The 24223-nt window shown below is 31.7% G+C and overlaps 4 protein-coding genes across 13 annotated transcripts; 3 read left to right on the top strand and 1 right to left on the bottom strand.

The window, feature by feature from the left end:
* Positions 1-1099: 1099 nt before the first annotated feature.
* Positions 1100-5754, top strand: LOC103494440 (metacaspase-1-like). 2 transcript variants are annotated; one of them, XM_008455615.3, is made up of 6 exons: positions 1100-1904; positions 3095-3425; positions 4107-4227; positions 4720-4801; positions 4898-4926; positions 5576-5754. In XM_008455615.3, the coding sequence occupies exons 1-6, from the start codon at positions 1493-1495 to the stop codon at positions 5633-5635; spliced, it is 1035 nt and encodes a 344-aa protein (XP_008453837.1). In that variant the 5' UTR covers positions 1100-1492; the 3' UTR covers positions 5636-5754. The 2 variants fall into 2 exon arrangements, with proteins under 2 accessions (XP_008453837.1, XP_008453836.1); XM_008455614.3 differs by having other exon boundaries at positions 4720-4926.
* Positions 5755-6870: 1116 nt separating this feature from the next.
* Positions 6871-9280, top strand: LOC103494439 (60S ribosomal protein L13-3). Its single transcript, XM_008455613.2, has 5 exons — positions 6871-7010; positions 7936-8050; positions 8149-8282; positions 8591-8749; positions 8847-9280. Exons 2-5 carry the CDS (start codon positions 7945-7947, stop codon positions 9066-9068), a joined length of 621 nt encoding a protein of 206 aa, XP_008453835.1. The 5' UTR covers positions 6871-7010; positions 7936-7944; the 3' UTR covers positions 9069-9280.
* Positions 9281-10856: 1576 nt separating this feature from the next.
* Positions 10857-15068, top strand: LOC103494438 (pentatricopeptide repeat-containing protein At5g42310, chloroplastic-like). 7 transcript variants are annotated; one of them, XM_051087267.1, is made up of 8 exons: positions 10858-11063; positions 11358-12582; positions 12778-12930; positions 13088-13159; positions 13336-14425; positions 14509-14582; positions 14665-14730; positions 14880-15068. In XM_051087267.1, exons 2-5 carry the CDS (start codon positions 11359-11361, stop codon positions 13498-13500), a joined length of 1614 nt encoding a protein of 537 aa, XP_050943224.1. In that variant the 5' UTR covers positions 10858-11063; position 11358; the 3' UTR covers positions 13501-14425; positions 14509-14582; positions 14665-14730; positions 14880-15068. The 7 variants fall into 7 exon arrangements, with proteins under 7 accessions (XP_050943223.1, XP_050943227.1, XP_050943224.1 ...); XM_051087268.1 differs by having other exon boundaries at positions 10860-11063; positions 13336-13438; positions 14345-14425; positions 14509-14730; XM_051087269.1 differs by having other exon boundaries at positions 10860-11063; positions 11187-12582; positions 13336-13438; positions 14345-14425; positions 14509-14730.
* A 1760-nt stretch (positions 15069-16828) lies between these two features.
* On the bottom strand, positions 16829-23262 carry LOC103494437 (late embryogenesis abundant protein At5g17165). 3 transcript variants are annotated; one of them, XM_008455607.3, is made up of 2 exons: positions 22947-23262; positions 16829-17360 (listed from the first exon to the last, which is right to left on the bottom strand). In XM_008455607.3, the coding sequence occupies exons 1-2, from the start codon at positions 23069-23071 to the stop codon at positions 17087-17089; spliced, it is 399 nt and encodes a 132-aa protein (XP_008453829.1). In that variant the 5' UTR covers positions 23072-23262; the 3' UTR covers positions 16829-17086. The 3 variants fall into 3 exon arrangements, with proteins under 3 accessions (XP_008453829.1, XP_050943228.1, XP_050943229.1); XM_051087271.1 differs by having other exon boundaries at positions 16829-17357; positions 22947-23251; XM_051087272.1 differs by having other exon boundaries at positions 22953-23180.
* Positions 23263-24223: the final 961 nt, after the last annotated feature.

The following is a 24223-nucleotide window of genomic DNA, read 5'->3' as shown; positions in this document are numbered from 1 at the left end:
ATCCACCGTAATATCAGTTTAAGAAATTAGTTTAAGTTGTCTATATATTTGTAGAGACCCAATTCGTACCCTTGTTATACGGAAAATGGGGGAGGTAGGAAGACTTTTATTTGCATAACTACTTTGACTAAACAAGAAGAGGTTATTTTTACAACCCTAACCCCACCTTGACTCCTCTCTCCCACTCATTTAATATGTTGTTGTTATTATCGTTATTATTTCTTATCTTGTTTTAAAAATTTTGCTCTATTTAAAAATCTAAAAATTTTAAAAAAATTTATTCCTTTGGAAGTAAAAGAAAAGAATTAGAAAAATGGTAAGGAATCCTCACAAAATTAAAGAAGAATTTTGTGGGGATGTAAATTAGAATAGGGGTGAGGACGAGGAAAAGCCACCCCCACCCTGTGGACATCTCTCCTTGTACATACGAGAATAGCTCAGTGGTAATTGATTTGCATTAATTTGATAAATATAACAGTACAACAGTATATAATGACATATTCTAATACCATCTTAGATCATTAATCAATTTAAAAGTTTAATGGATGGATGAAGATAAATTTAATATTATATCTAATAAGTTTAAACTTTAATATTGAATATAGTTTTTTCTAATAATACTGTTTTTCTAATAAAAAAAGTATATTACTTCCTGTCATGTGGCAAGGTTTAACTTTCAAATCTTTATGATTTAGTCATTAAAAAAAGAAGATACGTCTTCTTTGTATAGGTAGTAACTATCAATTATTTCAATCCATTTGTAACACTACTTTCACATCCTCAATCACTATCTCATTTAGACATAGTTCATTCAAGTATCCCTCACCAATTCGGGAGTCACATGTATTCCAAAAGTTAGAACAACATCCTCGATTATTTATTGAAATAGAAATCTATTAGATTGTTAAAGAAAATTTGAGACTTAGAAATAATACGATAGTCACCTGAAATAAAAATTGGGGCTCGAACATCGTCACACCCAATTCTATGTTCCAATCCTTATCCAAACTTTAACCGATATCACTTTAATAATAACTTTGAAACATCTTATGAAAGGTTGGTGATATTACTAACTTTTGAAATAATAAATTTAATTTTGAAACAAATGACAAAATTTAAAGGTTTCATAATTCACCTCACCGAAAATTATACAAAACTATCACACTCCTAAACTGTGGTAGTTATATCAATTTAAACTACTAGAACGAGCTTAGCTCAACGCTAATTCATATTTAACCGACCATGTTTCACAAAAACAACTGCAATTTGACACTAAGAGAGGAAAGAGGTTTGATGGTTCTTAAAATATAACGAGTCAAGGTCAACTCTTCCTGTCTCCTCTCTTTTTCCTCCTTCTTCTCTCACCTTCATTCCTCTTTCCCCACCAATCCCATTTCTCTTCTTCCTCTCCTTTTCATTTATAAATTAAATTAATCCAACAATTTCATTCCCACTTCCGGCCGTTTTCCGGCAGCCATTTTCAACACCCACCATGACCCTCATCAACTGTTCCAACTGCCGGACCCCGCTTCAGCTCCCCACGGGCGCCGGCTCCATCCGATGCTCCATCTGCCGCGCCGTCACTGTCGTCGCCGACCCCCGAGGCTTTCCTCCTCCGCCTTCGCCGACGCACCACAATTACTTTCCCTTCCACCACCACCACAACCACCACCACCACCACCCATCTCCGCCACCGACGCAGAGTCACTACCACTCTCCGCCACCGCCGATGTACCCAGGTCCTGCGGGTGGCGGCCGAAGCTCGAAACGGGCGGTGATTTGTGGGATATCGTATAAAAATACACCACGCGAGCTTCAAGGGTGTATTAATGATGCCAAGTGTATGAAGTATTTGCTGGTCAACCGTTTTAACTTCCCGGATTCCTCCATTCTTATGCTTACGGGTAATTTCTTCTTCACATAATTTCTATATATCGATTATATATATATATATAATCATCGTGTTGAAAGCGTACAAGATAGATATTAGATGAAATGGTCTCAATTCATTAGATTAGCCGCCCTACCCATTTCGTTTGTAGTTTTCCCTGTGTGGTGAAAAAATCATGCGCCTTTTCTCCTACATTACTTCTTATGTTTTTCGTTATCTTTAGAAAAAGTTTAATTCTCATTCGAAAGAAAAAACAGAGGAAAGATAAATTATTGTAAATGTAAAAACTATTTATCACTATTTATTATGTTTAAAATACAAAATTTTACTCTAAATATTTGGGTTAATTTTCCTAGAAATATAATTCCTTTTCCATTTTTAAAAATTATGTTCTTTTCCGTAATTTGTTGGCACTTTTTCGTAGTTTTTCAAAGCAAATTTGAAATTCTAAGCAAAAGTGCAAAACCCATATAACTTTTTCACTTTTCTTTTTTAGTTTTTTCAATGTGAAAGTTGGTTTCAATAGTGTGATAATAAATAAATAAAATTATAGTTAGAAGGAGTGAGTGTAAGCATAATTAAAAAAAAAAAAAAAACAAAAGTTTGTTTAATGGAGTGTTAGTTTTCCGACTTTGGAGCAGTACTTTTAAGCTAAGAATGTAGTGTTAGTTTATTAAATATTCTTTTATTAGCAATATAATTTATCGTGGATATATTCGTTTGATCTAAATTGATTGATATACTCGTTTGATCTAAATTGATTGATATACGCGTTTGATCTATATTTACATACTTCTATGTACTTTACCATATTTAAAAATGCATTGAGTTTGCAATTTGCAACGATTTGTTTTTCAAAATATAAGTAAAAATCGACCACGAAATATAGAAAACATATGGATGGAAATGTTTCAAAATGGAAAGTGTTGTTTTTCATTTAGGATAGAGGTTAGAATGTTATTTTCAACCTAATATTCTCTCTTTCTAAGAATAACAACTTGTCCAATAGTTAATGTAATGCTCAGGGACATAAAGACGAACTCTTCCCTTATAAACAATCAAACTAATAAAGCTTGAGTTAAGAGTTATTTGTATTGACTTTTTAAGTGCTCAGAAGTCGATCAAATCAAGTGTATTTAGTTTGGAAGCTAAAAAGAATAGTTTTGACAATTTTTGACACTTGAATTGGGATTATTATCGTAGATGAAGAAACTGATATTTACAAGATTCCAACAAAACAAAACATCAGAATGGCGATGCATTGGCTTGTGCAAGGTGTTCAACCAGGAGACTCTTTGGTGTTCCATTTCTCTGGCCATGGTTTGCAGCAGAGGAACTACACTGGGGATGAGATCGATGGCTTCGATGAATCGCTTTGCCCATTGGATTTTGAAACGGCGGGAACGATCATCGACGATGAGATCAATGCAACCATCGTTAGGCCTCTCCCTTATGGCGCTAAGCTCCATGCTATCATAGATTCATGTCACAGTGGAACTATGTTAGACTTGCCATTCCTATGTCGAATGCACAAGTAAGACTCTATTCGATGACGATTTCATTTTTTTTCAATTTATAGTTCTTTTCCTTCGAATATTTTTTACTGTGTTTAGATTGACATTAGAACTTTTAGGTTTCTTTTTTCTTCCCTTTAATATGGCTTAAAAGCATGAGATTCTAAGTTCAAATTCCTGAATTGTCATTTTCTCTCCAACTAATATTTGATCATTTTCATTTATTGATATATTCTTGAGTTGGTGCAAATACCAAGGGGGAGAGTTAAAGTGTTGTCATAATTAAATTTACTACAAGCCATCATCTTAAGCTCTTGAGTGAATAAGTGATTTAACACTGCATAATACAACACGACGAAGCCAAGTGAACAAAATTTTCATTAAAAACTAGGAATGATTGTTTTATCAAAGTTATATGTCATGCTTGACCAGTTTTCTAGAACAGATGAAAGCATGTTTGTGAGCTAGCGATTCTAAAATGATCAAAATCACATTGAAAGTGCTTATATTTCTTCAAAATATATTTGAATACATCGAAAAATGTGTTTAAACATGTAGAATGAATTAACACATGTTTGATTTTTGAGAGGAGAAATAATGTGTGTTTTGGATTACTTTAAACATGACAAAAGTGATCTTAACAATTTCGAAATTACTCCTAATTAAACCTAAATTAAATTTATTTTGAAAACTTTTGGTAGGAGTGGAAGCTACACATGGGAGGATCATAGACCTCCATCAGGTGTATATAAAGGAACAAATGGTGGAGAAGTGATCTCTTTCAGTGGTTGTGATGATGATCAAACTGCTGCAGACACTCAAGTAAAAACTCTCCAACTCTTTTATACTTTTTCTTCTTTGTTCGTCTCTAATTTTAATAGTTCGAAAAGATACTAAAAACTACTTTTATTATGTTCAAAGTGTTAATCCAAATGGGTTTTTTCTCCTTCTTTCCTTTTGGTTTTGTTTAAATCGGTATGAGTAGGTATATAAATTTCCATATATCATTGTCAGTAAGATGGTATTGAGTATCTATATTATTGATGATGCCGATTCATATATGTATAGTAATCATACATGTTTCGCTCCACTACAAAGTGTTCATATGTAAACAACTTCAATGAAAATTAAATTTACTATTGCAAACTGTATATGTATAAACAGACTTAAAGTTATCTAACAATTGTGTCTCATTACGTTTGAACTAGCTTTGATTATAGAATAGTAAACGTGAGTTTAGTCATTCAAAAATCACTTCTCAAACTAGCTCTCGAAAGAAAATAAACTAAAAGATGAAAGTGTTGATGGGAACAGGCTATGTCAAAGGTTACAACCACAGGAGCCATGACATTTTCTTTCATAAAGGCCATTGAAAGTGGGGAAGCAACTACTTATGGTAATATGTTAAATTCAATGAGATCCACCATTCGTAATACCGACCTTAACCCAGGAGGCGACATCGTTACTAGCCTAATCACTATGCTTTTATCAGGTGGAAGTTTTTTTGGAAGACTCGGACAGGTAATACATATTAATATCATCGTTGAATTATGCATTATATCGAAATATTAGTAAATCAAAAGACGGGACATTGATATTAAGAACCAATGATCGTCTCTAATACATTTTATAAATACAAATAGAAACATTAAAAGAAAAATCATCTATAATCTAAATGTGAGTTTAGAATTTAAAATAACTTTATTGTTCATTTCTTTATCTTCGGTGAACTAATATGAGAGGTTAGGAACTCGAACCTCTTATCTTTGGTTAAAAGTTTATATCTTATGTCTGTTGAGTCATACTCACGTTGATATCAAATATCAAATTGTACTCTTTAACTCTATATATTAAACCATTAATTGTATATATCAATTAAAACCTTAGACTTATATTAGCAATTTCATTTATTAGTCATAGCTATTTTCGCTATCATCTGTTCTCTAATTTATCTCTCGTTCACATTAATCATAAGACTGTAGTTCAACTCTCGTAAAAGTTATATTATCAATTTTGAAGTAAAAAAGGTTGATTTCTCTTTTCACTTGTTGTAAAAAAAAATAATAATACCGTTGTTAATTTGAGATTTAAATCGATACAGTTTCACGTTTCAAAACTGAGGTGTATAACATTGAAATGTAAAATACTTATTTTATTTTATTCGGTGCAGGAGCCACAGCTAACTGCCCATTCAACATTCGATGTGTACAGCAAGCCATTCTCCTTGTAATATTTGTATATTATTGTGTATTTATTACAAGTTTCATCAATCTTTTTTCTTTTTAATTCTTAATTTAAAACAATCTTTTCTTATACTAGAAATTGAGATTATACCAACGTTTTTGTTAATCGAGATTTGAGTTTGGTTTCGATTTAATTTTTAAACTTTAAAAAATGCTATAATTTTACTTTTGAAATCTGAATTTTGTTTCAATTCGATCTCTATATTTCAAGATTAAACTTTTAATCTTAATTTTTCATCTTAGGGTTAACGTCAATTAAGTGATTTTAAATAATTATAATTAGTTAAGTTTTTTTAAATTCTCATTAATTAATGAATGAATATTACTAACGCTAGTAATAGTGAGTTGATAGTTTAAGAATCGTGAAACTTATGGATTAAATTGATACAAAACTAAAAGGATTAAATGTGTAACGTTTTGAAATATTTGAATCATATGAAAACTAATCAAAAACATAAACTTCTTCCCCTAAAATGTAAGTTGGATAATTGATGAATTGGTTAGAATAAAAATAATAATAACTATTATTTGATATATTTTTATTTAAAGGTAAATCATGGAATTGATGATCAATTTTGTTTTATCGACTCTCGTTAAGTTATGCTCGCTTTTGACATCAACTTATTATTACTATTACTACTTTATATGGAGCGTACCTCTATGTTTTAGTTCATAATCATTTTCCGGTATGCATTATTATTTATTATTCTAGGTTTGTAATATGTATCAACGAAGACTAATACACTGTAACAACAACAATAACCATAATCACTTGAATGACTATAGTTACCACGAGACTACCCATGGTTATAATTATTGACAATCCAAACACATGAGAATATAGCCAAAGTCGTCTTTTTTTTTTTTGTGAATTTTCAAATTTAATTTATCTCATAATTAAATCTGGAAAGTGGGAAAGATGAAATTGAAAAAGGTAGCACATTGAATAAAGATAATGATACAATACGATACGACAACACAATATATATACGAGAAATCTAAAAGATAATCTATAGTTTTAAAAAATATATTGAAGATATATACCATCAAGGCGAAATTTTGAGAAAAAAGATCATACTCCCGATATCCAATTTTACTTAGAACCTATTAGGTCACGAATAGTTAAAATATTATTCTTTGGAGAAAAAAAATTTAAACATCACTTCCAAAAAAGAAAATAATATATATTAGAAAAAAGCGAAAATTTTAATACAAAAATAAAGCCCAGCCCAAATAGATATAACTATTGGGCCAGCCCAAATTAGAGTATAAGCTAGGGTTTTTCTACAAATAAATTAGGGTTCCGGCAGAAGAGGATCTAGTGGCTGGAAGTCTGAAAGAGAAAGCTCACTCCGCCGCGTTGTAAGTTTTCACCACCCCTCGAATCTTCCGATTTCTAACCGATTTGCGCTCTTCTGTTGCTTGAATGCTGTGATACCAATGGATTCTCATCATTGCAATTTGGTTACAATTTGCAATCTGAGAAGTTTTGCCCTATATTCGGTTGTCTGTTTATCGAAAGCTTCAATGCAAGCGGATGGTTTTTGTATTGTTCTTTTTCAGCAGTTTAGCTGCAGTGATTGAATCCATTATGCTTCTGTTTTTTGTTTTCAAGCTTTTACTGGAGTTTCTGTTTTAGTTTTAGAAATACTGCTGTTTCTTGATCTGTTATATCTTTGATTGGTTGAAGTAGATAAGGCGGATGGTTCTGTTTATAATACCACGTTTTGTGTAATTGTGATTCATTTGTTCTCTCTTCATAACGAGCAAATGGGTGAATGGTCGGTTTTCTTTTTCCCGCAGTGATTGGATTAAGAATCTTCGGTTTTTGTGTGCTAATGATTTTGGTTTCTAGAAAATGCATTTATAATGAGTTCTATGGGTTTTATACTTGATCTGGATGTTTATTCATAACTGCCAGCCTCCACCTGTTCTTATTTAGCTGTTGAGTTTCTTTGTACCGATGGATATGTTTACTCTAAGCATTAGGAATTTAAAGGAAAACTCATTTTTAAGTTACTTGCAATATTGGTGATATCTGATATTTTGTATGGCTAATCCATTTGGTAATTATTGAGGGAAATTCAATGTCACTCGTTCCATATTTTTTAAATTGTTTATCAATGGATTGGGTTTTGTCACTACTACCTCTAAAACGTCTTATGTTATAGTATTTTTTTCTTCCCAGTTTATTGAGTCAATATATTTGGTGGGATGGAATCACTTATGTTTCTTGTTGTTCTCTTTGTTTTCTTTTAATTAAATCTGTTTACTTCTGGTTTGCTAGAGGTAAAAAATGAAGCACAACAATGTTATCCCTAGCGGCCACTTTAGGAAGCACTGGCAGAACTATGTCAGGACCTGGTTTAACCAACCTGCCCGGAAGACTAGGAGAAGAAACGGTAAGAGCTGTTTTTGTTGTGTTTCTAGTTAGTGTCTTGTTCATCAGTGTAGCTTAGATATGTAACTCTAACTATGGCCATGATGATTCTACAATCAGCTCGTCAGGAGAAAGCTGTGAAGAACTTTCCCCGCCCAACTGCTGGACCACTCCGTCCCGTAGTTCACGGTCAGACATTGAAGTACAACATGAAAGTGAGAGCTGGTAGGGGCTTTTCTCTTGAGGAGTTGAAGGTATCCAGTTTTCTCCCTCTCTATCTTTAGTTTCATGCTTTCTTTCTTAGAGTCTTGGCAGAAGAGTTTTATAGTTGGCATTGCCAATGAAGGTCTATTGGTCCCTAGAGATGTGTATTTTAGTAAGATCACTCACATTATGTTGTTCAGTTTTGTTCTCAGCCTGCATGTATTGAAACTTAAACTTAGCTGAATATTTATGCATCTAGATTTTATGCTAGGTCAGTTTGGAGGTTTCATTATCTTTAAGAACTCCAGGTTATCATCATTTATACGGTATCTTAATTATCCCAGTATCTGCTGCCCAGGCTGCAGGTATTCCCAAGAAACTAGCACCAACAATTGGCATAGCAGTTGACCACCGCCGTAGGAATCGATCTCTTGAAAGTTTACAGGCTAATGTACAGAGGTTGAAGACATACAAGGCGAAGGTGGTTGTCTTCCCAAGACGTGCTCGTAAATTTAAGGTCAGTTCGCCGAAAATAATAGAACTTTAATTGAATGTTATCTACTTTTATGTACTTGAGCTTTCATCTCAACATGTTGGCTGTATGAACAATGTAGGCTGGTGATTCTACTCCCGAGGAGCTTGCAAATGCCACCCAAGTCCAAGGACCTTACCTGCCTATTGGGCGCGAAAAGGCATCGGTTGAGCTTGTGAAGGTCACCGAGGATATGAAATCATTCAAGGCATACGACAAGCTACGTGTTGAGAGGATGAATGCACGACATGTTGGAGCTAGATTGAAGAAGGCAGCAGAGGCAGAGAAGGAAGATAAGAAGTAGATTGCCATAACGACTGCTTAGAGGTGGTTGTATTTTCTGAATTTTGGTATTTATTTTTACAACATTTTGGATTTGACATATCTTCTGGACTTAATTTGGTAGATGAAAGGTCTGAATTCATGGACTCAACCAGTTAATTGACCTTTGTTTTTGGTCTTGTGTAGTATTGGCACTTCGTTGTGGTTTACCGCATCCAAATTAGCTTTTTGCAATCTTTGCATTTGGTTTGATGTTTGTTTTTAAACTCATGTATTCTTTGGCTGTGTTGGAACCTGAACGCTAGAATTGGAAGTAGCTCTAAATCGAACCCAAAATGTTCGTAAAAAATATACATAAAATTTGAGTTTTTCTACATCTGGGTGGTTTTAAATTTTTGAATGATTCTCATTTGTTTCAAACAAGGAAGTCTTTGAAATGATTGTGTCTTAGTTTTGTGTTGAAAATATAAGAAAAGTCGAAGAAATTACTACTGACTTGGTAATTTACTTCTAAATCTTATGAAATGCTTATAACCATTTTTCTTCATAGTAAAACAGGACCTAAAATCACTTATAAAGTACGAAATTAAATTTGATATGAATTGAAATCTTTCGAAATTATGAGGTTGTAAATAAATCTTTGGTTCATGATGGTGAATTATAGGCAAGTTTTCACTTTTGAGAAATTATTTAGTGCATTTGTTTGAAGGTGATGATTATGATATTTTTCACTTCAATATTGTTGAAGTCAAATCAGGGTGATTGAAGTTGTGTCTTGGACTGATTTTGATTTTTAATACGACAATAATTTTTATGCTTTTAATTTCTGTTTAAGGTTTTAAATCTAGTCTTTGGGGACACTTTTGATAGAATTAATTACTTTTGATGCAATTCTTTTACAAATTAATTCTCAAATGTCCATACAAGTAGCGGTAGGTTTGGCCGTTCAACTACAAAAACCAAATTACTTCTTAAACCAAACTGGATCATATACTTGGTTCAGTCTGGTTTAAAGAAATTTGAAATCGAAGCTATTATATGTTTATTTTTATATTTTTGTATTTATATATTAAAAAAAGAGAAATGTCAAATTTAAAATTGAACCACGTAAATACGTTTGATTTTTTTTAATATTACCAAAACCAAATTTGGAACCAAATCAAACCGTTTTCGTCCCTAAGAAGTAGTTTTTTGGTTGCAAGTACTAGAATTGCTCGGGATAAAAGTCAGAGTTTGCTCGGTTTATGCTCTATTATGGTTGGTTGATTGATAGAAAATTGACTGATTTTCACTTAAAGTTGAAACTACTAATTCACTAAACAAGTCTTTGTACGTTATAAACACCTCACAAATAGACCAAACTATAGTTTAATTGACTAATTTACTAATTCGTGGACATAAATTAGGGCAATACAACTCTCAAACTAACCTAAAGTGAAATATTCTTTTTATTTCATAAGTCTCACCGTTATTTTAAATTTTAACTTTGGATACAAAGTATTGAATATTTAAATCCAATTTTAAAAGTTTAGGGATTAAAAAGATAGTTTAAAAAACTTAGAGACTATTTGGAAGAATGATTGAGTTATTGAGGGTTATTGTTATGATAAAAAGTGTTAGAAGAAGGAGAAAGAGAGAAGAAAGGTTATGATAACACTTACTTCGAAGAAGGGTCAATAGTGATAATTTTTGAGCCAAACTGACCCTTACACGTTATCAGGATTTTCTTATTTCTATTTATTTAACGAGGGTAGAAATGTAATTTCAATTTCAAAGTTTTTGTATATTAATATAATTTTCATTATTAATGGGTAAAAAACTAATCTCTTTTAGAGCTACACCTTTTACAATAATCCACAAACCGCCGGCGGGTACTCCCTCACGGAGGCGTCTTATTGCTGCCTCATCAATTTGACATAGCCGCGTTCTCCTCCTCCTTAGACGGACGGGGACTATCCAACAGCAACTCTCGATATCTACTCCGCATATCGACGCCGGCGCCGTCCTCCTCCCACTGGTACCAGTCTAACGCTTCCCTTCCTATACACATTACCGCCACCTCTAGTTTATCCTTTTCCGACAGAGGAATTGGTTTCCAATTTGCTTAGGTCGCAGTACTTTTTTTTTTTTTTTGTTGCAGGTGTGTTACATTGTTTTGGATTCTTGTTACTTTGTTTGAAGTAAAAGAAGCTATTGGTCGCTTTAATTAGCTTGAATGTCTGAGAATTTGTCGAGTGCTTGATGTTTCATTTGGATTAGAAATTCTGGATAATTTCTTTGTCATTTTCAGATTCATCTCCTTTGTTTGCAGCATGAAGATGCAATCTATTTTCTTGCCAAAAGCATTCATCGTATCCTCATTTGGTGGATTTTCTGACCATTTGTTGCATCGAGATTCTAGTAAATTTGACGGAATCTACACGTTTGATGGTGCTATATTGAAGTTTTTTAGGAATAATTTCCTAAATTTGGCCAGTAAAGCAGCGGTAGATGATAATTGTATTGTTAGCTCAAGGTGGCATGGATGTATAGATGAAGAGGAACTATCGAGTGAGTCGTGCAACCGTTTGATTTGTGACTATTGTAAGGTAGGTAATGTTGATTCTGCTATGTCACTTCTTGCTCATATGGAGTCTGTAGGTCTTCACGCCACTATGGCATCTTACACTTATTTGATTGAAGCTCTTGGAAACGTTGGTAGAACTTTGGAAGCCGATATCATATTTCAAGAAATGATTAGTTTTGGCTGTAAGCCAAGAACAATTGTCTGCAATGCACTACTAAGAGGGTTTTTGAGAAAAGGCCTTTTAGATCTTGCGTCTGGGGTTCTTGTATTAATGAGTGATTTAGATATTAAAAAAAATCAAGAAACTTATGAAATTCTCTTGGATTATCATGTCAATGCTGGACGGTTGGAAGATACTTGGTCTATTATTAATGAGATGAAACGAAAAGGTTTTGAGTTGAACTCATTTGTGTATAGTAAGGTTATTGTTATATATCAAAACAATGGCATGTGGAAGAAAGCAGTGGGAATTGTTGATGAAATAAGAAAATCAGGGATTTCTATGGACAAACACATTTACAACAGCATCATAGATACATTTGGGAAATATGGCCAATTGTCTGAGGCCTTAGAAGTGTTCAAAAGAATGCAACAAGATGATGTAGTGCCTGATATAACAACTTGGAATTCATTGATACAATGGAACTGTAAAGCTGGGAACCTTGCTACTGCCCTTGAGTTATTCACTGACATGCAAGAACAGGGGATGCATCCAGATCCTAAGATCTTCATTACTCTAATAAGCTTCTTGAGTGAGCAGGGAAAGTGGGATGTGATAAAGCAGAATCTTGATAGTATGAAGCTCAGAGGGCATAAGAATAGTGTCCTAGTTTATGAAATTTTAGTAGATATTTATGGGCAGTATGGTCAATTTCAGGATGGTGAGAAGTGTATATCTGCTCTGAAGTCTGCAGGGCTTCTACCATCTTCTAGCAATTTTTGCATTATAGCAAATGCTTTTGCTCAACAGGTTTGATGCCCATCTATACAATTTTTTTTTTGAGCTACGAAGATTAACTGAATTGTCATGGCCATGCTTTGTTGTCAGTTCTTTGTTCTCTGTGAAGAGAGGCTGGGTGTTTTAAATAGAAAAAGAAATGACGTTGATCGTGATTACTAATTTATGATTAGAGTTTTTTTTTTGTATTTTGGTAATCCAATACAGGGGTTGTGTGAGGAGACAGTAAAAGTGCTTCAGCTCATGGAAGCAGAAGGAATTGAACCAAATCTTGTAATGCTGAATGTACTGATCAATGCTTTTGCTGTTGCTGGTAGGCATTCGGAGGCGTTAGCCATTTATCATCATATAATTGAAGTCGTAAGTCTTTATGTTCGGGAATGCAAAGCCAGAAAAATTACTTAAAGCCACATGCAATCCAATTTCATCTTTTTTTAGTGTTATCAAGATAATTCTATGATTCATCCTTTTATTTTTTTTATATATTTTTTAATTTTGTCATATTTTTTCTGAGAAGGGTATCAGTCCTGATGTTATAACCTACACCACCCTTATGAAGGCATTTATTCGTGCAAAGAAGTTCTCTAAGGTGCTTATCTCTTGACCGAGTAAATTTTTGAGCTTGATCCAAACTACCAAACCTTTAGTTTACTAGCCATGTGTCCTTATTAACATTGTTTATGTTGAAACGACGTTTTTGTATGAAGTTATTCAATTCTTCTTTGTGAAACCTTGCTGATACTTCTAAGTTCCATATTTGGCTAGGTCCCTGAAATATATAAAGAAATGGAAAGTGCTGGTTGCACGCCAGATAGGAAGGCCAGAGAGATGTTAAAATCCGTAACAGCTGTTCTTGAACAAAGGCATTGTAAGCTTGAACCCTTTTGTACTTGTATTCGTATTTTCTCAGCCAGAGCAGTCCTTGCATGATTGTTGTATAATTCTTCACCCTCTAGGCAATGGTAAATTTAGAATGTCAAGTCATAATTTGAAAAGTTCATACCTGGAGAGTGGTGCATTACGAGTCTGACAGAAAGATCCTCGCAAATATTGCATTGTCAGGCTACAAGTTTTATGACAAGTATACTGCTACCTATTCCATAATCTGTGACTTAGATAATATATGTCATTTGTCAAGTCAAGTTATGCCAACCTGTAAAGACATCCGAATATTTTTCTTGTTGGCGATTATGAAGAAGGATTAACGGAACAAAAGAAGAGGTAAAGGACGGCATATTCCAAATGGTAAATGCTCATTGGAGCCCCGCATCTAAATAGATCCCAAAAAGATGATCTTAGGGACTAGGATCTTTTTGGGGTTGGCTTTCTAATTGTAAAAAAAAAAAATCACTTAAACATACTTTTTAAGCAATTAGTTGGTCATTTCAAACATGGCTAGATCGGTGGTCTTACTACTGAATTAAGTTTTGATGCAGCTGAGTGAACGACCAAAGTGGAAGTAAATCTTCCGGTGCCTTTATTTTGCAAATGATGAATACTGTAATCTACTTTAGATATTACAATAAGAACCAATTGGACACCCAAGGAGAGCATAATATATGGCCTTCACTAGCCCCCTAGTAGTTTATATTATATGCCCTCTCCCAGCCTTCCGATCAACTCGTGGTTTGGGAATAAAACCATTGGTTAAAAACATTGTTTCTTATACCTACGGTCACATTTCTTTGTGTGTGTGGTTTAATTAGAGAAGACAGCAACTGATACTTGCTAGTGTGGAATTCTTGAATGTTTGGATTTTTTCGTTGAAAAACAGACAGATAAAAAGAAATTAGCCGCCTTCTAAAATATTGATTGAGGAAGTGGTACACACCAAGAAAGTAGATCATAATGCCAGGTAAGAACCAACCCTATTGTCTTAGATTTGATGTGAATTTATGGATATTCTGGTGAAGCAGTATTTATTATACGTCTTAGCAGTTTATGACGACATCAATGATAGGCCAACCTTCAATGGATCCTGGGGAACTAAAGGAATAAGGCAGTTTCTTGCAGTAAGTTTGAAGATGAAACGAGGTTGATTTTGCATGTTGTAAATAGTAAAGCAATTCATCCAAAAGCTAATCCAAATCATAGGGCTCTGACACAGTCAAACTCGAACGAACAAAATGTTGAATTGAATCTTACCTGTCTTTACTAGAGGTTATTATTAATTTTTTTTACTTTATTTTATTTTTCAATTATTTCTTCAATTTTTAAATAAAGAAAATTACTAAATAATTGTACAAATATTCTTATCTCATTTGGAAGGATATCATCTAATGACTATCTATGATTGTTTATGTCTGTAGCACAACCACTTGATGAAATGGGGGAAGAAAGTGGGACAAATGGCCAAGACGAAGACGAGTGTAAGGCTTCCTTATTGGATAAATAGGTACTGTAATTGATATTCTACGGTCGGTTTAGTCATCATTACGATGTTGACCATTACGGATTAGTCACAAATATAATACCATATATTCTTTTATTTTTCTTGATGTTATTTTGAGTATGAGAATCTTATTCTCGAAACCTGGGGGAAAATTAGATGCCTACTTAGATAACAATTGAGAAGTAGTCTGTTTATTCCTCAATTTTTCATATCAAGTGAAGTTCATACTTCCTTCAATCATCCTTTTAATTGAAAAAAATAAAAACAGTATTTTATTGATAAACAATAGATTAAAACACAAAGAACAGATTAGGACAAGGGTTGTGCAAAGAAAAAATAGGGGAAATAAAGGAAGAATAATCCAAGTTCACTTTGTTAACATTTCTACTAAGAAAAAAAACAATATTAATAGAATAGGATCAGACTTCTCTTCTTAGAGCTTTTCTGAAATTCCATTGCTTTAGAAATCTCATTAAAGAAGGTTGTGTATGTAACATTAGAAACTCTGATCTTTTCGTTTGCTATAGTTCTTACTTTTGCCTCTTCAAAAAATGATGTCTGAATTTCATGTTTATATATATTTGAGTATGTTTGTGTAGATCAGTATAAAGGTAAAAACAGATCGATACATGTACAATTTCAAAAAAGACTTTGTATATTTGTGGAATTTGTTCTGAAATTGTTAAAACCACTTTTATTGTGTCTTTGAACATTAAAGTATACCCTCTCCCTTTATGTGGAGGGTTTTTTTTTTTGGATTTAATATCAATCAGGTTAGCAATTGATGAATGATTACCAACAAACAACAATCTGTGTAGCCTACATACTTTATTGTGCAGCTGGTGGCACTACGAAAGGTACCAAAACTGTGTCTTACCGTTATGAGAATCTTTTTCTTCAAAAGATTTTTTCCACCTCAATTTCAAAATATTATCTCATAATATTATCTCATACTTTTCGAGAGAAAATTATTCTATACAAATGAAATATAACAAAATTTCAAATTTTATTAATAGTAGACACTAGTAGACTTCTATCCTATTTTATCGATGTTATAAATAAATATCAATAGAAGCGGTGATGTAATCTGAAATTAAATATTTTTGTTCATTTTGATATATTTAAAATATATTTTTGCTTTTAGTCATTCAATTTAATTTAGTAATCAAGTTTTAAAATGCTATAATTTATGTGTAGTTTGAATTTTGTATCAATTTGGTCAACTAGTTTTAGTATTTAGTATTAATGTTTATAACTGCAAGTGTTATAGTTAATTGTTTTTTATTACTATTAAATTTTATTTTAAATTTCCACTAAAAGAAAAATGTAAACTTCAACGTGACAACTTTCTAAAACATAGAACAAATTAAGAAAGTAAAAAAAAAAAACATTTGAAATGTAGTGTGTGTATATATATATATATATTAAATCTAAGATCATTGGACTGTGAAAAATCCTTTTAAAAATGGTCCTTTTCGAAAAAGAAAAAAAAAAGAAGAAAAAGAAGAAGAAAGACTTTAAAAAAATCTCTATAAAGTCTTATATTGGAGGATTATTATATTCCTTTTGGGCTGGAAACTTGGATTACTAATTTCAATGTTCCATTATATCTAAATTTCAAACTTTCTCATCTAAATATCCACTTCACAGTGTTACTCACACTTCTAACCTTAGGGTCAATTTATTTTCTATATCGGTTCGTTTTAGTTTTGTATTTTGAAAAAGTTAGAAAAGTTAAAATAAAAGAATATAAACCAAAACTAAAAATACTCAGGTCGAAGGTAATATTTAACCTAAAATTATCATAATTTAAAAAAGGACATAGAAACTAAAGAGCCGTTAACCTTTAAGTTGGATGAAGAAATATAGAGCTATAAAACCACACTATTTTGCATAGTCAAAGAAGAGCATAAAAACATCCAAACAACGTAATATAGTTTGGTACAACACCATATGACCATATATTGATTCCTCAGCCACATTGCTTTTAAAGCAACACAAACACTGCAAACACTTACTTTAGTATAACCATTAAACAAACAAACAACCCTTCTTTATTTAATAAACGTCAATATAGCTGACTGCTACTTCTTGACTAATGTTTTGTGGCCAAAAGTACCAACTCTATAACCCGTGGGGCTTCTCCGAATCCTCCAGACTTGTTGGTCGGAACCAAGCTTTTTCCTCCTCCGCAGCCGAGTAGTTGCCAACATCTGCTGCACGGTTGGCCGCCGCCACCGCAGCAGGATTGTCTGAGGTCGGTCCAAAAACTCCGGTTTGTGGATGGGGAGCCCAGTATTTGTCAGCTGCTTGAGGTTGAATCACATCATCTGGGACTATGGATGGTCGAACTTGCTCCTCTGGATTCTTGTCATACACTGAGGTGTGAGCTGCCCTCCTATTTCAAAGGTAAAAGCATAAAGTCAATAAGCATAGAAGCGAAGGCAAATAAAGATTAGTTGAAAAACATGAACAATAAACAATCGACACAAAAATTTATTTAGTTCACAATTAACTATAACACTTGCACAATTCAAACTTGTAAGAGAGAACAATTTGGATTGGTTGAAAAACATGGTCAACTTTGGATTGATTTATTGTAAGAGAGAACAATTCAAATTTAAGAACACCAACTTTGGATTGGAAAATTTATATAGTGCGCTATCCTAAACCTTAAGATCAAAATTGTAAATAAGAAAAATATGGTCCATATTGATATCTAATTCAAAGTGTTCCAACAATTTTTAGATCCAAAATTCAATAATTAATTAATCTTGTTTAAACCAGTGTATGGATAATTAGATACGATCTAGGTAAAAGGTCAACTTAAGAAGAATAAAAAGACCAACCCAAAAGCATGCTTGAGAATCAGATAAGCCATCGAGAAAAAATAATCGATTACATGATTGGCTTGCAATAACAACTAACATAAATGATAAGAAAAGTCCCACCACATGCTGCTTTTCATTCTACAAATAATTTAACTTTCTGATTAAAAAATAATAATTTTCTAGAAGTTAATGCCACGAAAATTCCAACTTTTGATCTTGTAATTGATGATATACATTTTAAGCAATTCAGTTCGCTAACTTGACAGCCATTTTTTAATATATCTATATACGTACACTTTATATTATAAAAGAAAAGGTTACGGTTAAATATTTGTATAATAATTCAGTTAAGTTTACAATAAACAATCAAAATAACACGGCTCAACTTACACTATAGTATTTTCTTTTAATGAGAATAGGAAAGTTGATCAACAAATGTTATTAAAGTGGTAAGAATCCAATCTTACCTGCTCCCACAACTAGTTGTTAAAAAAAAAAACATTAATTTCATTTTTAACTTGTGAATCCGATAGTATTAATGGATTTCTTTAATCTAATAGTGGATGATAAATAATTAAAATCAAATAAACATCAACTCCAAGAGAATAGTAGTTAAATAATAATAATAATTAGAAAAAACAATAACTCAAAGAAAATGGTATTTTCGGAACATTATTAAATGAAGGCTTTGATTGAAAACTACTGACACAATTAACTTGGAGATGAGGCCAAGAATAGTAACAATCAGACTCTAATATATAATTCAAGGCACATCACATCACATCACATCACATCATCCCATCCCACTAGACCCAAATAAAGGTTGGATAGAGTTGATGAGATTCAAAGCGAAAATTTATCAAACATAGCTAACGTGAAAGGGAATCATGCTCTTCTCATCCATGGCGCAAAGGCAACGAAAAGATATTTTGAAAGAAAGATACAAAAGAAGATGAATTATTTGAGAAAAATGTCAAAATATGGATTACTTTCTTACAAAAATATATATATATATATATATATATATATATATATATATATATATATATATATATATATTCAATTATATAATTTATGTATTTTAAAACTTTTAATATTTATATTTTAATAAAATCGATCTCAGTTTTTTTAATTTTTAAAAGAAGTATATTATCTATTAATTTTTTTAATTTTTAAAAGAAGTATGTTATCTATTAAATTTTTTAGTTATACATCTTCGAGACAAATTCATTTATTTATAGGTTAATGTAAGATATTTTGTCAATTATAATAAAAATTAATTCTAAAGGATTACATTTAAGATTAATTTAAGTTAAAATAGACTAAGAACGAACCACTAAAACTTATATATAAAGAGATCAAAATTGAACAATTCAAGAAGTAGGAGATGAAAACAATATTTAAACCATAGAAAGGTAATCCACAATGGGGCCGGGGAGAGTCTTGGTGAACAACCAGTTTCCTATTCCAAGTATCTGGCGATCAACAAGTGGATCTTATGGGGAAAATAAGATAAGAGCTTGATAGAAACAAATTTAATTTTACACGTGTTCCACGTTGAATGTCGAGGACTTGTGATAATTTTTGGAAATTTTGAAATTACTTTTTTTTCCAAATTATAGGAAGACTATAATCGAAATTTTAATTTAATATTTTTAGATGTAGTTTTCATAAAATGAAAATCGGTTTTGTTTCTAATATAGGGAAATGAAAGGGAAAATTTTATAAAAATAGTAAATTTTCATTATCTATCAAAAGTAGATAATGAAGGACATCGGCATTCTATTCTATTCCTTAATACTTTTCAAAAAATTTCTAATTTAAAATTATTCCCCTAAAAAATATGTTTAAGAGGGAATTAAAAGTTACTAAAAAGGAAAATTTTCTAAAATAAAAAGTGTGATTTTAACCGTTACTACGCATGTTCTAAAATTTTGTGGGATATTCAAATCAAATAATATAAGAAGAAATGTAATATAAAACTATTCTAGATTTATATTAGGAAACTGTAATACTTAGATATTGTATGAATATAAATGAAAGCAAGGTGCTAGGGGAAAAAACTTCTTTCCATCACTTTTAAAATTTGAAAAACAAAAGAAAACAACTTCAAATATATGAGTTACAATACATTTTAAAATTTGGTTGGATGGTAGTGGTTGCTTTGGTTGGTGTTAAATTTTTATTTGCACGTCAACATGTTCCCAACTTGACATTCTTTTATGGAGATTTCAAGTACATCATAGATAAATCAATGCACTAAGACAAAAATGTTAATAAACTATCACCCATGTGAAATGGCGGCTAATAAACAAAGCTTAAAATTATTTTATAAGGATGGCCATTTTTTTTAATAAACTTGTAGACCTTTTATATTAATAATAATTGAAAAATCTATCAACATAAACATTTAATCAAAATTTATGTTTGATATTTTGATCTAGATCGGTAGTTTAAAGTTCAAACCTTGGAGGGTTAGTAAAGTCTGATTACTAATAACCAAATAAACATTGTTTTTAATTTGACTAAGATGGACATGGGAAATCCCTACTTCGTCACAATCCACGGCCAAAGTAGAGTCGGATTGAGACAGAAAATCAAGGAAACAGTTGAAAAAATAGTGAAATCAAAATGTCAGCTAAAACGCGTGGATGAGCATAGGCCAAATCACATCACTGACGCTCAGCATTAACTGTGGAGTCGCTCACTCCAATTAACCTCTAGGCTTTAGACTTGGGAGTTTCTTTTTTCAGCTTTCATAGCATCAAAATGGGGCACTAAAGATAATTATACCAACACCGTACCCTACTCATCTCTTTATATAGAAAAAGGGCACAGTTTTAGTTTTTGAAGTTTTTATTTCTAAATCTAATTATTTCATTTCTAAATTTCAAAACAACACGCTTTTTTTTTTAATCATTAATCATTATGAATTTTATTTTGTTTAGTCTTTTAAGTTTCAATTTTATTTTAAGGTTTGGATATAGTTCCAATTTAGTCCATAAATTATAAAAGCTTTCTTTATAATCTTCTTAACCTAGATTTTCTATAAACAATAAATATTATAATTTTAAATCTAGAAATTTCTTAAACTCAATTAATTACTATAATTCTTCAAAATCAAACACTAAATATTAATATTAAGAAAAAAAACTGAAATGAAAAGTATAAATCGTAAAAAAATTCAAAATACAAGGACAAATAGCATACTATTTTTAATTATGGATATCGAATTGAAATAATATACAAAACTTAAAAATATAATATTTTTAAATTCATGAACCAATAAGAGATTAGACTTTAACCTTTTAGATAAAAAAATATAATTTAAACTTCTATATATAAATGGTAATGTTGCTCTTTTTTTTTTTTAATAAGAAAAAGCATTTCACTTGCTGACGTTTAATATAAATATTCAAAATAACAATCAATTTCTATATTTATGTTGTTTCACGAGATGGGTCCTTGAAAGAAAAATCCTCTTGCGATGATTATTTGCTTTTCTAGAGAGGTAAAGTTTTTAGAATAGAATAGTGTGGATAACTTGAAATGAGAATTGAGATTCAAATACCACAATTATCCATTAAATTCTTTTTGTGAATTTTCTACTCAATGAACAGTTTTAAAACATTTATTAAGAATCTGTGGAATAGAAATAATTTTAGCGAACTGAAGTCAACTAACCTATATATTTAATTGTTTAACAACTAATCTATATATTCAATATTTTAACACCTAATCAATATATTTATAAGGTCTCTTCTATTCCTTTGGAAGTATATATTTATAAATTTGGTATAATGTGATAAGTTCTTATATTCTACTAAATATTTTGTAAAAAAATTTATGTTCTCATTGATAACTATTTTTTAATATTTTATGTTTTTGAAAAATCCATCTCCCCTCCAATTGAATTCCTAGGCAAATTACAAAAAGGAAAACAATTGTTTAAAAACTGTGTCAACCTTTACATTAGATATTACCTTGGGACCATACTTAATTACAATTAATTAAGTGTTAAAATCTTCATAAATTAGTTTTTCGCTTGATCAGACTAAAATAATTGTAATGCTACAAGTATTAAATACCATAGATATTGCACCAATAAAGTCTTGTCCCCACAAATTTACTATGTCTGACGCCATATGCAATTTCAAGGTTTGCATAAAGTTGAAAAATGCTTGAAGAGGAGATAATTAAGATTAAAATGACTATGTTTAACTCTACTTGGATTATTATCTCAACACAGGTGTAAGTAATGTAGCAAATTAGTAATTCTAAAAATAATACCAGCAAATAAAAATATATAACAGCTCATAATATCCACTTTTTTTTCTTTTGAGAAAGGTATTAACTAATTTTTTTGTTGGAAAAAATTAAGTAATAAATCTTATAATGAATGGCTTATTAATTATATTAAAAGATAAATTAGTTACTTATAAGAAGAAGAAAAAAAGGATAAAGTAGTTATTCAATTTTTATATTCACGACTTTGGATTTTCATTGTTGTTGAAGAGTAACTTTCGAACACCGGATTTACTCCGCCTACGCCCCTTCCCCAAATTTCATCTAAGGTTCAAAGGAATAAGAACTCGCACTCTCTAATTCCGAATCTTCTTCCACACAGCAAGCAAAATCGACAAATGAACAACGTGAACGTAAAAACTAGTCTCACAAATTTGAATAAAAAACGACGAGGAAGAGCGGAGGAAAAAGGCAGAGCGAGGAAAGCATAATTTCCAATTTTCTACGAAAATTAGGCGTAATTTTGCATATGGCGGGAAAATCGAAGGGAAATTAGAATCCAAAAACCTTATTGATAGAAGAAACGACCAAGATTAGAAGGAACCGAGTATCAGAATACGATCAATCGAAGAGAATAGAGCAAAAGTAGAGTCTAGGGAGGACCTAAAAGTTATGTCGTGAAGACGTTCAGTTTAAGTATGCGTCAGTGAGAAGTTGTTATAAAAGGCAATCAGCGTGAAGAAGAAGAAATGCAACAACATTCGGAACAACTTTTCAGAGAAAGTTTCGCAACAAGAATGCAATAAAGCTATTTACCAGAGAATAGCACAAACAAATCAACAGCACTACAACTTAATGAACATTCGCACAAGAAGAAATCGAAGAAAAAAAAGAAGAAGAAGAAGAACCTGAACTTCGGAGCAGAGGAAGAGATCACAGAGTTACGAAGTGAATCGCTGCTGGTCCAGATCTGGTCGGTGATTCGTTTCCCCAAGCCGGCGATCGCTCCTGCGCTCCTCGAATTAGCGGCCATACAATTCAGGCTTAAAGAGAGAGAGATGGAGAAAAAACGAAGAACCAGAAAAGAACTGCGCCTAAGCAGAGAGAGGGAGAGAGATGAAGACGAAGAAAATGGCGATTAATCGCTTCTGATTCCCATATTTATAATCCGCCAAAACGTCGTCGTGTCATATCCACGCCAAAGACGACAAAACTCGAGAACCTTTCTCATCCGCAACGATAATTGCCTTCTCCGTCCGTCCGCACCTATTTTCATTTCGCGTACGGAATTTCCTTTCAAATTTTAATTTTCTATTGGAACACGTCGCCTACATTTTCTTCACGGTCGTCGCATCTTCTTTCTTCGAATTAGCATATTCTGTTTTCTTTATTCCCTTTGCCACAGTGGTTAAGTCATAGGTTTTGCATTTCTTCTTTCCCCAACTACCCCTAACACCGTCAGTTAACGCCTTTTATCCTTTTAATAACATTAAAATAAAGTCACGTGAAGAGATTTGAGACTTTTGAATATCGAATATTTAAGTCACATTATTTTTTGGTATCTACCTATAATATGCTTTTTAAAATAATTGTTCTTTTTTTAATCATTAATTCTCCCAAATTTTCATCTTTCAAAACAAGTACTTTGAATATGAAATTAAATATAGTTGGTCTGTTTATTTAAAAATTTGTCTAGAGTTAGTTTTAAATGTGATCAACTACTCACAATATCTTTCTAATGGGTCGAGTAATATTTGATATATAAGTGGGTGTTATTCAATATCTCAAGGTGTTTGGAGTAAATAATGAGTTATTGTAGTTAGTTATAGTTGTTGGTGATTAGAGGTGTAGATTAATTTAGTTTTAGTTATAATAACACATGTACATGGCGTAGATCATTGTAATTAAAGAAAAAATAGTAAACATGGTAGCAAAAAATAAAAATATCATATATTAAAAATGATAGCATATTGAGAGATTTTGAAGTAGTGTTTTTCGAGTGTGTTTGGATTGATTTTTTAAGTGTTTAATCTAAAATAATTCATTTTAAGCTAAATTGATGTGTTTGACCTTGGTTTGAAATAATTTTTAGAAAAATAAGATTATGAAATAAATCACTTTAGATAAAACACATCCAACCAAATTTCAGAATAAATGTTTATCTAGTGTTTATTGAGAAATCCCC

The sequence above is a fragment of the Cucumis melo genome, chromosome 7 (genome assembly GCF_025177605.1).
Source record: "Cucumis melo cultivar AY chromosome 7, USDA_Cmelo_AY_1.0, whole genome shotgun sequence".
In the NCBI taxonomy this organism is placed as follows: Eukaryota; Viridiplantae; Streptophyta; class Magnoliopsida; order Cucurbitales; family Cucurbitaceae; genus Cucumis; species Cucumis melo.
This window is presented reverse-complemented; position numbering and strand designations above follow the sequence as displayed.

Coding starts and splice junctions, on each gene's coding strand:
- LOC103494438 (XM_051087266.1), top strand. CDS start 11,359: ATGAAGATGCAATCTATTTTCTTGCCAAAAGCATTCATCGTATCCTCA. Junction 12,931..13,087: donor ATCATCATATAATTGAAGTC/GTAAGTCTTTAT, acceptor TTTTCTGAGAAG/GGTATCAGTCCTGATGTTAT. Junction 13,160..13,335: donor GTGCAAAGAAGTTCTCTAAG/GTGCTTATCTCT, acceptor ATATTTGGCTAG/GTCCCTGAAATATATAAAGA.
- LOC103494440 (XM_008455614.3), top strand. CDS start 1,493: ATGACCCTCATCAACTGTTCCAACTGCCGGACCCCGCTTCAGCTCCCC. Junction 1,905..3,094: donor CTCCATTCTTATGCTTACGG/GTAATTTCTTCT, acceptor TTATTATCGTAG/ATGAAGAAACTGATATTTAC. Junction 3,426..4,106: donor TTCCTATGTCGAATGCACAA/GTAAGACTCTAT, acceptor AACTTTTGGTAG/GAGTGGAAGCTACACATGGG.
- LOC103494439 (XM_008455613.2), top strand. CDS start 7,945: ATGAAGCACAACAATGTTATCCCTAGCGGCCACTTTAGGAAGCACTGG. Junction 8,051..8,148: donor GAAGACTAGGAGAAGAAACG/GTAAGAGCTGTT, acceptor TTCTACAATCAG/CTCGTCAGGAGAAAGCTGTG. Junction 8,283..8,590: donor TTTCTCTTGAGGAGTTGAAG/GTATCCAGTTTT, acceptor TCTGCTGCCCAG/GCTGCAGGTATTCCCAAGAA.
- LOC103494437 (XM_008455607.3), bottom strand. CDS start 23,071: ATGGCCGCTAATTCGAGGAGCGCAGGAGCGATCGCCGGCTTGGGGAAA. Junction 17,361..22,946: donor TCCTCTGCTCCGAAGTTCAG/GTTCTTCTTCTT, acceptor CCTTTGAAATAG/GAGGGCAGCTCACACCTCAG.